At 44.2% G+C, this 12,500-nt stretch overlaps 2 protein-coding genes across 2 annotated transcripts in view; one reads left to right on the top strand and one right to left on the bottom strand.

The window, feature by feature from the left end:
• The window catches only part of LOC134463915 (laminin subunit beta-1-like), a 61,210-nt gene extending 51,554 nt beyond the window's left edge, over positions 1-9,656 (top strand). The window contains exons 28-34 of the mRNA XM_063217256.1: positions 72-266; positions 1,820-1,964; positions 2,548-2,752; positions 5,256-5,397; positions 6,030-6,206; positions 7,719-7,878; positions 8,687-9,656. Coding sequence (XP_063073326.1) covers positions 72-266; positions 1,820-1,964; positions 2,548-2,752; positions 5,256-5,397; positions 6,030-6,206; positions 7,719-7,878; positions 8,687-8,823 — 1,161 coding nt within the window. The 3' untranslated portion in view covers positions 8,824-9,656. The remainder of the gene's footprint in view (positions 1-71; positions 267-1,819; positions 1,965-2,547; positions 2,753-5,255; positions 5,398-6,029; positions 6,207-7,718; positions 7,879-8,686) is intronic.
• Positions 9,657-9,802: 146 nt separating this feature from the next.
• Positions 9,803-12,500, bottom strand: part of LOC134463914 (dihydrolipoyl dehydrogenase, mitochondrial-like) — a 13,416-nt gene continuing 10,718 nt past the window's right edge. The window contains exons 13-14 of the mRNA XM_063217255.1: positions 12,083-12,172; positions 9,803-10,908 (exon numbers count right to left, since the gene is read on the bottom strand). Coding sequence (XP_063073325.1) covers positions 10,843-10,908; positions 12,083-12,172 — 156 coding nt within the window. The 3' untranslated portion in view covers positions 9,803-10,842. The remainder of the gene's footprint in view (positions 10,909-12,082; positions 12,173-12,500) is intronic.

Below are 12,500 nucleotides of genomic sequence, written 5' to 3'. Positions count from 1 at the left end.
TTACCCGCCCCTTCCTACAAGTCTGACGCCCTAACTGCTTACCTATGACTTTCTATGTGTATATGTCACAGGCGTGTGGCGCTGAGGACAGCAGCTGTGGCCAGTGCGGGGGTCTGGGGTGCGTTTCTGAGGACGGAGCGCCACACTGTGGCGGGGAGGAGTGTGGCGACGCCATCTCCACGGCTCGCCAGGGCATGACCACCGCCAAGAACTTCGACAAGGAGATCGTCAAAGCCCTGCAGGAGGTGGACAAGCTCAACAGGATGGTAAGGCACTTCAAGTCAAGTCAAGTAGCTTTTATTTGTCCCAACCCGGGCAATCGCTTTGCAGCAGTAGTAGCACACACACACACACACACACTTCCACAATATATTATAAAAACTCAAAAAAGGTAAAAGGTCAGAGACTAAAATGATAAGTAGTGCATGAATAAATACATTTTGGATTAGGAGTTTTCACAGAGTAAGATTTAAAAAGATAAAAGTTCTATGGAGAAGAGAACTTGTTATACGTTTGTAATGACGAATATGGTAAGACAGTAGATAAACTCGACAGGGTGGTAAGAGACTTGTTATGTGTTAGTAATGATGAATATGGTAGGAGAGTGCATAGGACAGTGGACAAGCTCAACAGGATGCTAAGACACTTGATACTACTGTAGATGATGTTGGTAATGCGGAATATGGTAAGACAGTGTATAAGCTCAAAAGGGTGGTAAGAGATTTGTTAGATGCTAGTAATGATGAATATGGCCCTACAGTGGCTCCAACAGTAGGGCACCCCCATCTCTCTCTATCCACTTGTTTCCTGTCTATCTCTGTTCTATCACAAGTAAAGGCGGAAAGACTTGAAAAATATATTTTAAAAAGTTATGATGAATATACCTAAGATGATAGGATACGTATACCACATGGTAAATGGAGGGTAGGTGTGTCTGTTCCGATTAAGAGAAAACTGAAGCATCACATGTTTGTTGTGTTACATACATACAATGTGTGTTGCCATTAATGCATCACAGTTTGTTTGGCGCGTCTATGCCTTTTAAGCTTGTCTTTGGTCTCACATGAAATAAGGTGGAGGATTGAGTTGCATTAACCCATTTTAGCCTAAGGCACCTGCAAAAAACACCTGCTAAATGCTTAAGCCCTCAGCCTATAGAAACTTAAATATCTCAGCCTCCGAAGAGCATAAACACATGAAATGAGTTGCATTTGAAAGCTACACTCCTCCTCCTGCATTAGAATGTGTTCATTCAGTTCTAACACAACCATATTTTTAATGAACAAATCTCATGAGCCTGAATGCTACGTCTATGTCTCCAGGCGTCTACTCTAGGTCAGTGCAGCTCAGCATACACGCAGCCTCCAGCATCAATGGGTTAATTACAAGGAAGGGGGCATAGCCCTCCTCCCCATCAGAGGTTGGGATACAGTACACAGCAGCATCTTAGTCTTTCATTTCCTGTGTTGTTTCCCCTGTCCTGTTGATTAAATATAGTTCCCCAGAATAATTCATGCAAAAAATAAAACATAAAATTGTTGATTTTTTGGGAAAGAGAAGGAGGCGGGAGTAGAGGTCGGAGTAGGAGTGGCGCCCCCACTCGTGCAAGTACGTAAATGAAGCATCTGCTACTGAGTAGGTGGTAGTATGAGGGGCCCCTGGATGAAATTTTGCTTAGGGCCCCATAAAGGCTTGGGCCGGCCCTGGTATTGTTGTGGTGTGTATAGTGTTTGATTGTTGTGTCTGTCTGCGTGTGTGCGTGCGTCTGTGTGTGTGTGTGTGCATGTGCGTGTGCGTGTGCGTGTACGTGTGTGTGTAGGTATCGGAGGCCCGTGGTCGGGCAGACGTGGCCAAGCTGAACGCTGAGGATATCCTGCTGAAAGCCAATCAGAGCAAAGAGAGGGTGGAGCTAAACAACCAGGAGCTGCGGCAGCTCATACAGCAAATTCGGGACTTCCTGAATAGTATGGGACACACACACACACACACACACACACACACACACACACACACACACACACACACACACACACACACACACACACACACACACACACACACAGATATGGGATTTCCTTCGGAGTAATGGGACACACACACACACACACACACACACACACACACACACACACACACACAAACACACACACAGATATGGGATTTCCTTCGGAGTAATGGGTTACACACAAAGATGCAGGCACAAACGGATATGGCACTTCCTTAGGATCACACTATGTACATACTCTTAAGTATCTGCACAGAGAGACAGACAGGCAGACAGTATTTAAAACCCATTCTGTGTGTGTGTGTGTGTGTGTGTCTGTCTGTCTGTCTGTTTGTGTGTGTGTGTGTCTGTCTGTCTGTCTGTCTCTTTGTGTGTCTCTCTGTGTGTGTCTGTGCGTGTGTGTCTGTGTGTGTGTGTGTGTGTGTGTGTGTGTGTGTGTGTGTGTGTGTGTGTGTGTGTGTGTGTGTGTGTGTGTGTGTGTGTGTGTGTGTGTGTGTGTGTGTGTGTGTGTTTACCTGTGTGTGTGTGTGATATCCATCCAGACAGTACAGACCTGAACACCATCGAGGCGTTGTCCAATGAGGTGCTGGCCATGAGCATGCCCGCGTCGCCGGGGCAACTGGAGGAGCTGGCCTCGGAGATCCGGGAGCGCGTCAAGAGCCTGACGGGAGTGGAGGACATCCTGGCACACAGCCATGAGGATATTACACGCGCCCGCACGCTGCTCAACAACGCCAAGACCTCCAGGTACGCACAGTATACACACACACACACACACACACACACACACACACACACACACACACACACACACACACACACACACACACACACACACACACACACACACACACACACACACACACACACACACACACACACACACACACACACACACAGCCACCAGGACATCACACGCGCTCGCACACTGCTCAACAACGCCAAGACCTCCAGGTACGCACAGTATACACACACACACACACACACACACACACACACACACACACACACACACACACACAGCCACCAGGACATCACACGCGCCCGCACGCTGCTCAACAACGCCAAGACCTCCAAGTACGTACAGTATATGGGTAGATGACGTGACGTGTAAATTTTGCTGTCGCAGGCTCTTAAAATTAAGTAAATTCATGCTTTCAAAATTGTCAATGCTTTAAATGATTAAACTAATGTCGTTGTTATGAAAAAGTAATGTGTAATAAATACAGAGCTTAAATAAGTATACTTAATTTTGAGTCAAATGTCACATTTGTCCTATGGTGTGACTGAGGCAAGCCTGGTTCTCCATATTAAAACATTTTTAAATAAATAATCAAAGCTCAGTCATTTGTCTAAACAACCCTGGCATGTTTTTCAAGGTGTCTATTTTAGCAAGTGGCAATGCTTAATTTTTTTCCTGTTTTTCTGAGACCGTATGGACTTATGAAACTTTGTCGCAGAAAACAATGTCCTGTGGTGTGACATCATATTTTTGGATAATTCTGTGGATAATTATCTATTGTTGAAGCTCCAGCGGTACATAAATTGTGACTTTAGACCCTTAAGAAGCCAATGGCAAGGGTGGATTTTAGATTTGTCTCTCAGAGTTCTTCAGTCAATCAATTATGTTTTGCTACCACAAGATGTATTAGTTTTGTAGTCCTTTGGTGTGACAGCCATAAAATACATTTTGACAATAGTGTATATTTTTCACATTTTTTTCTTAAGTAGATGTATGAGAATGCATCTTACTAAAGGTGAAATTGTATTTATACTTTGATGCATTGTTGATGAATATTTTCTGTTGATTTTAGATACTGTCAAATTATATGACATTAATGGTGCATTGAAACCATAAAATATAACGGTAACAGTGAAGGAAAGATCAGTGAGAGAGTATATAGAGGAGTATAGATGAATAAAGTATGCTGTGGAGAGCTCAATATACAGCATAAATGTGCTGTCCAGCTTGAGATACCAAACAGGCACTGGCCACTACACACTACAGGTTCAATGGTGTGACAGTCATAGCATACCTAAAGTGTGATGGTCATGCCAAGGTCACACTTCAGTATGAGTCTTATGAGCTCTGCAGGTTACATTCAATGACCGCATGGCTGTCATTAAGAGTTACGATAGGCTGATAATCGACGATTCAAAGACTTATAAGTGTAAAGTGTAGGTCCATATTGACTACAACATTATATTATGATCAAAAGACAAAATAATCATGTTGATATATTTGTTTCTGGCTCAGTTTTGCATTTCTGTCCTTTAGCGTGACATGAATGTCCTACGGTGTGACATGTTTTAAACGCTCGAATATTTGTTTGAGCTAAACAATATGTTTGATAAACACTGAATATTGCATTAGGGAAGAACAAATTATCGTCCCTGAAAAGTTAGTATAAATTCGGACAATTTTGAATATTTAAAAGAAAGATATCCCTGTTTTTCCTCGAAGGTTTCTAATAATCTCACATCTAATGGGAAAAAAAATACTTAAATGGTAATTTCTCATTAAATTAAGACTTTAAAAAAATGCAATAAATATGAAGAGTGTAACAATGTTCATGAAACTCCATCAAGCCATTTCTACAATACTTAATATATTTATTTCTTAACGTCACACCAAAGGACATATTTTCAGCAAATTGCTTTATCAACGTAAATAAATAATCAATGAATAGACCAACATTGTGACCACTTGGATTTTTTGAAAGATTAATTGCTGCACTACGTAGACATATACTTTTTTCCCTCATAAACAATGTTTTGTGAAAAAAATGTTTTTTGCTGCCTATCCGTCATCTACCCACATACATCATACACATACTGCATACACATCGTACACACGCACACACACACACACATACACACACACACACACACACACACTCACACTCACACACACACACACACACACACACACACACACACACACACACACACACACACACACACACACACAGCTGTGTGCAGCCCTGGCCTAATGGGTAATGTTTAGATCAGAGGGTTGCAGGTTCGAATCCCCCCCCCTTCCACTCCCTACCACACTCTGTTTGAGATAAAAACATCAGCTAAGTGTGTGTGTGTGTGTGTGTGTGTGTGTGTGTGTGTGTGTGTGTGTGTGTGTGTGTGTGTGTGTGTGTGTGTGTGTGTGTGTGTGTGTGTGTGTGTGTGTGTGACTGTGTGCGTGTGTGTGTGTGTGTGTGTGTGTGTGTGTGTGTGTGTGTGTGTGTGTGTGTAGTGAGCAGGCCACTGCCATGAAGAGTGAAGCGGACATGCTGAACCAGTGGCTGAACCAGACGGAGGCCAGCCAGGAGGCGGGGCAGGACGCCATCAAACAGGCAGAGGGGGACATCAAGACAACACGAGACCTGCAGGCCACGGTCAGTTGGAGAGAGAGAGAGAGAGAGAGAGAGAGAGAGAGAGAGAGAGAGAGAGAGAGAGAGAGAGAGAGAGAGAGAGAGAGAGAGCTTGGAGGGCAGGGGCAGCTTTTGGGGGAGTTGAATAGTATTGTATTCCACACGAGACCTGCAGGCCACGGTAAGACACAGAGAGAGAGACTGAGAGAGAGTGGAGACATGAGACCATGCAGGCCACGATGAGAGAGAAAGAGTAATACAGACAGACAGACACAGAGAAAAAGAGAGAGATGACCTATGGTGCCAGGACGCCATCAAACAGGCAGAGGGGGACATCAAGAACACGAGAGAGAGAAAGAGAGAGAGAGAGAGAGAGAGAGAGAGAGAGAGAGAGAGAGAAAGAGAGAGAGAGAGAGAGAGAGAGAGAGAGAGAGAACCATGAACGTTATTGATGAATATCTGTAAAGATAACACACAAAAGATGATAGCTACAGTAAGAGAATGGAAATATACAGCTTTGGTCTTCTGGACCCCATTGCAGTAATCCATCCTTGCATGTACTCGATTTGGTTCTGTTTTTTTTTACTACAAGTATTGTAACTGTGTGTGTGTGTGTGTGTGTGTATGTGCGTGCGCGCGTATGTGTGCGTGTTCAGCTGGACTCTGAGACGGCGTCGGCGGAGCTGAAGCTGAACAACGGCACGGCGCGTCTGACGGGGATGGAGCGAGACCTGCGAGAGATCAACGCCAAGAACCAGGAGACCGCCAACACCGCCAAGCACACGCAGCGGAACGCAGACTACCTGCAGCAGCAAGTGGAACAGACCAAACATGTAAGACTAACACACACACACACACACACACACACACACACACACACACACACACACACACACACACACACACACGCACACGCACACGCACACAGCCAATGTGAAGCCAGAGGTTCTTCAGCGGTATGCTGGTATGGAGAGTGTTTATGTTTTCCTGTGTGTGTACTAAGTGCATCCTTATGTGTCTGAATATGTTCTCCTGTGTGTTGGTGTGTATAACTCAGTGTTTCTCAACTGGTGGGTCGCGGAGCCTTGGTGTAAAAAAAAAGTAATTCTAAAAAAAAAAATCAAACTTTTCCTGCAACAATTCACAACTTTTATTTTGATAGGCTAGTGAACTCTGTGTCATCTGTTGTCATACATACAATCTGAATGTTTATGCGAGATAGATAACGTGCAACCAGTCATCCGAGTCTTGGTTACATTTTTGCATTGAATTGACTTGAACGCGACCGAATGAGAGTGGAAAATGGTGGGTCCCAAGACTGTTCCAGTTGAGAACACTGCATCCTCATGTTTCTGTACAGGTACAGCATGTGTGTGTGTGTGTAGGAGCTGGAGTGTGAGGGCCTCCGCACATTGGTTCCGACAGCACTGCGGAGCACTTTCGCTTCCGACACAATTCCGACCCCCAAACCCAATTTCACACGAACAGAGCATGAGAAGTCGATGGCCGGCTCAGACAAAGTAGAACTTGTCTTTAATCGCTATTAGAGCATGACACGGGAGTGGATTTTCACTCCCGTCCCATCCCGGTCCCAGAAAAAAAATCCCATCCTGTCCCATCCCGGACTGGAGTAAAAGAAACAAATCCCATCCCGTCCACTCCTGAAAAGACTGTTTCCCAATCCTGCCCACTCCCACTCAAAATCAATCTCACTCCCATTTCATAGGCTTTTTTAATGAAAAAATAAGCAAGCATTCCCGCTCTCATTCATTTTTATTCCCGTTCCTGCCCGCTCCCATTCATCTTTATTCCCGCTCCTGCGCACTCCTGTTGATCTTTAAAAAAACTTTTTTATTTTTTTAAAGTATTTTTGGGGCTTTTCAAGCCTTTATAATGAGACAGGATAGTGAAGGACAGACAGGAAGCGAGTTGGGATGAAAGACGGGGAAGGGCTGGCAAAGGACCCGGACCGGGAATCGAACCCAGGTCGGCCACGTAGCAGACGAGTGCCCTACCGTTAGGCCACGGCAGGGCCTATCTTTAAAATTTTGACTCCCATCCCGCGGGAATCCCGCAGGACACGCAGGACCCACGAGAATTCCTGAAAAATGTCATCCTCTAATCGCTAGCCGATGTCCGCGGACATCAGCGCCAGTGTGCGGGGTTCTATTGAAAACAAAGGAATCGAACTTTAGAGGAGCAGTTCTCAGCACTTTGTTGGAGCCGGTGTGCGGAGGCCCTGAGGCTCTTCAGCGGTCGGTGCGTGTGATGGAGCAGAGGGCTGCACTGCTACATACTGTATAATAACTAAATGTGTGTGTGTGTGTGTGTGTGTGTGTGTGTAGGAGCTGGACTCCGAGGTCCTGAATCGCTATGCCACCATGGAGAGTGTGATGGAGCAGAAGGCTGGTACTGTGATCGAGGGCAGACGCAGAGCTAAAGAGCTGCACGAAGAGGCCAAGCACATGCTGGACCACGCTGTAGCATCGCTGCAGAAACTCAGAGGTACACACACACACACACACACACACGCGCACACACACACACACACACACACAACCACGCTGTAGCATCGCTGCAGAAACTCAGAGGTACACACACACACACACACACACACACACACACACACACACACACACACACACTCACACAGCCACGCTGTAGCATCCCTGCAGAAACTAAGAGGTACACACACACACACACACACACACACACACACACACACACACACACACACACACACACACACACACACAACCACGCTGTAGCATCGCTGCAGAAACTTAAATGTACACACACACACACACACACACACACACACACACACACACACACACACACACACACACGCTGTAACATCACTGCAGAAACTTAAAGGTTCACGCACACGTGCACACACACACACACACACACACACACACACACACACACACACACACACACACACACACACACACACACACACACACACACACACACACACAAACAGAGCCACGCTGTAACATCACTGCAGAAACTTAAGAGATAGATACACACACACACACAATCACTGCAAAAACTCACATACACACGCTCAGGTAGACATGCACGCAGAGGGGAATGTTACAAGTCTTATGTCTGCTGAGAGAGGAATTCATGAATTCAAAAGGTTGTTTTACATTCATGTTTTATCAATATGTGTGTGTGTGTGTGTGTGTGTGTGTGTGTGTGTGTGTGTGTGTGTGTGTGTGTGTGTGTGTGTGTGTGTGTGTGTGTGTGTGTGTGTGTGTGTGTGTGTGTGTGTATGTGTGTGTGTGTGTGTGTGTGTTTTCAGAGCTGGAGCGGTCATATGTTGTCAACCAGCAAACTTTGGAAGAAAAAGCAGAAATCCTGGAGAGGCTGGAAAAAGAAGCCCGCGAAATACTTAAGGAAATCAGCTACAAAGTGTCGGTCTACAGTACCTGCTTGTAACCATGGGAACCATCCAACCATTTCACCCATCACTCAGCCTAACATGCCGGCCCTGTAAAAGTTTCTAAAAATTATGACTTGTGACAATCAGATTGGGAGCTCACAAATGGAACCAATGTACAAGCTCGATATGGCATATGTCTCTGACATCTGTATAGTCATTTGTATTTAAGAAAAAGAAAGAAAAAAACACATCACCAAGCCATATGTTTTTTTTTAAATCAAATATTTTTTGTTTAATATTGTATACTATGCACTGTATTTTTTTTAAACTGACATCCAAAACTAAAAATATATGATGACTGATGAGTCTTATTTTTTGACATTTTAATTAAAGCATTCCCCCTTACATACCGGCTATGACTCACGAGTGTTTCTCATGTCAGGTTGGGTGTGTCTGAAAGACTGACTCACTTGGTCTGTTTTTTTTTTATTCTATGGCTCAAAGTTTCTGGCTGAAGTGTAGGGGCAGTGAGGCAGAAAACAGAGTGGCTACTCCAAGAACTGGTTACGTCCAGTGAAGCTCCCCATTGATATAAGTTCAGTTCAGCTCACTTTCAGGCAAGATACTTGAAAGCTGTAAATTGGTCACCACCTAGTGGCCATAGACATCAACTACAAACACAACAAATGCAGGACATAGTCAAGGCTGTTGTAGTCAAAACATTGTCCAGTATATTTGATTTTAATATATTGGTTATACAGTAATTAGATAGTTTAACAAACTGTGCATTATTATATATTTGCACAATAGTACAGACAGTGTACATAAAGCATTATATGTTGATGTATGTACTAAATACTAGATAAAATAAACTGATGTTACCCTGTGATCTATGGTTGCACGTTATTACTATTATTCAGATACTGTAATGAAACAGAAAAATTCTCATCATTGACAAAGGTCTATAAAAAAGTACACTCATCTTGACTGTCCTCCCTTCCCCCGACACAAAAAAACACATCAAGACACCGACCATTAAACTCAATATGTTATATATTTTATTTCTGCATAGCAGTACATGTACAATACACGCACACATCATGATATACATCATACAAAACGCTCTACCGTATTACCTCTAACTGTATCATACATTGGTTTGCCCATAAGACCCAAACAAACTGTTACATCTCATTCATCTCCCTCTCTATTGCTCGTAAACACTCATCCAACTCAAGGGTGCACTTCTGGAAACCGTTGTTGCTAACCATGTTAGCTACTTTGTTGGTTGCAATGCAATTTCCCATTGGCAACTACCGAAGTTGCTTAACTGCTAACAACTACGCTTTCCAGAAATGCACCCCAGTAACAGGATGTTAGCGCTAGCTACTCCGGTTTTGTACATGTTGCTTATTCAGTAGATATAGACCATTAGATGTCGTGTTGATGACCCCCCCGTCTATTGGAACACATTAAAATAACTGCCATCTTTAGTTCAGAGGTAACTGCACTCTGCAATTGGCGACAGGACCATACACAAATTATCCAGGAGAAGGTGGCTGTAAAAAAAAAAAAAAAACCACTTCGCTGACTGACAGTGTGAAAAACCAAGATGGCGGCGCCCTGGGCTTGCCATGCCTAAAGTGGGCCGAACAAGACATCTAGTGTTGTATATCTATGCATGCTGCTTATGAGGCACAGTGCTAGTATAGAGGGGGCTAGGCCCTAACGTCTCGTCTCACTCATTCCCTTTACAGCCAACCGTACAGCATACACCAAACCAAACCTTCCCAGTACAGACACTCTGGTAGTGCAGAGATGGCTTAGTGTTTGTGCGTGCTTGCGTGTCTATGTGTGTGTGTGTGTGTGTGTGTGCGTATCATCCATCTGTCGTGTGTATGTATGAGTGTGTGCCTGTCTGTCTTGTTGGTATGCGTGTGTGTGTATGTGTGTGAGTGCGAGTGTGTGTGTGCGTGTGTATCTGTCGGATGTGTATGTTCGACCCCATATGTGTGTACTTCGGTATGAATGTCTATGTTGGTTTGCCAGTGTGGAAGGATAAAATGCTTTTGCTATTAAAAGTTGATGGCCTTCCCAAAGGAAGCAGCAAGGTTGGCCTCTCTGAAGGCTTCCGACACCGTCTGAAACAGAGTGAGAGAGAGCAAAGATAGTTGGTTATGGTTAGATACTGATGTAATAAATTATTACAATATATTACATATAATCATATACACGACTGTTAAAAAGTAATTTCCAACAGTGGTAACTGACAATTATTCTTCAAACCTACTGCATCTTTAGATATATGTGATGGTGGTGGTGTTTTACGAAATGAACAAGCTAACTGGCTCGAGAGATTGATTAACTATTGCCTCTTTTACACTGCCGGTTTTCTGGTAGGCCTACAGCTCGACACAGCACGACTCGGCCGCCACTTTTTGCTTTTCGATTGGGCATGGCCTAGCTCAATCGAAGAGCAAAACGTGGTGTCCGAATCGCGCTGTGTTAAGCTGTAGGCCTACCAGAAAAACCGGCAGTGGAAAAAAGGCAAAAGTGTATAGGCTCTTTGTAGTAGAGCTATTGGAAGTAAAAAATGAAGTAAATTCATGGTCTAAATACAACACTAACACATGATAATTACACAGTTATTCCACTGTACTTTATGAGGTAGACAGACTGTGCCGTTTAGAAGGAAACTGTTTCTCGTTTTTACATTTACATCTGATATGTCTGCTTAGTAGTGGTTGATTGCCCAAAGCTTATTTTAACTTATGTCTTCATATTGAGCTCACCATAATTTGAAGGCATGAGACTTTTTTCCCTCTCCTCTCCCTATGTTGTTATTATACTTTCTTAATGCCGCCTGTCTACCTGCCTGGTCCATGTCTATTCTACCCCTCCCCTCCCTCGTCTTAAACTGTATTGTGCATGTAATGTTCAGGTGGATTGACAGGTGTTCTTATGGGCGTTGCTCTTGCGGCGACTGCACCCTGTGTGGTGAGAACGAATTTCCCCTTGGGGACAATAAAGGCTACTACTACCATTAGCTCTTGGTCAGTGTTGCCAGATGTGTTTGATCAAATCCCGCACAAAAGGCTCTCAAAAACTGCCAAAATGCACTAAATTCGGCCGAATTTCAACAAATTGCATTGATTTCTATTGGCACTAAACTGCAGAAAAACCCCCGCCAATTTTACCGCTTTTACCCGCAGACGGCCATCCCAAGTAGCCCAAGTGTTACCGCCAAATCTGGCAACACTTCTCTTGGTAGTGATTGACAGATTGATTGACCAATGCGGGTTGTGTGAGACTCACCGGGTGGGCGTGACAGACTCTGGCGATGTCCTCGCAGGAGGCTCCGTACTCCATGGCCAAGGCAGCCTCGTTGATCATCTCCCCAGCACCCTACAACACACACACACACACACACACACACACACACACACACACACACACACACACACACACACACACACACACACACACACACACACACACACACACACACACACACACACACACACACACACACACACACACACAGCAATATTGTCATACTGTACAAGATTGAATAAAGGGAGCCTAAACATTTTGACTTTGATGACATGTACACTCTCCAACACACACAGATTTATATCGCATTATACGTTTGAGCACAAGAACCCATAAAACAAAAAGCCCTTCCTTTAGGCCCTCAGCACGCTTGCTGCGTGCTGTAAATGACGTGCGTCAC

Source organism: Engraulis encrasicolus, chromosome 15 (assembly GCF_034702125.1).
Source record: "Engraulis encrasicolus isolate BLACKSEA-1 chromosome 15, IST_EnEncr_1.0, whole genome shotgun sequence".
NCBI lineage: Eukaryota > Metazoa > Chordata > Actinopteri > Clupeiformes > Engraulidae > Engraulis > Engraulis encrasicolus.
This window is presented reverse-complemented; position numbering and strand designations above follow the sequence as displayed.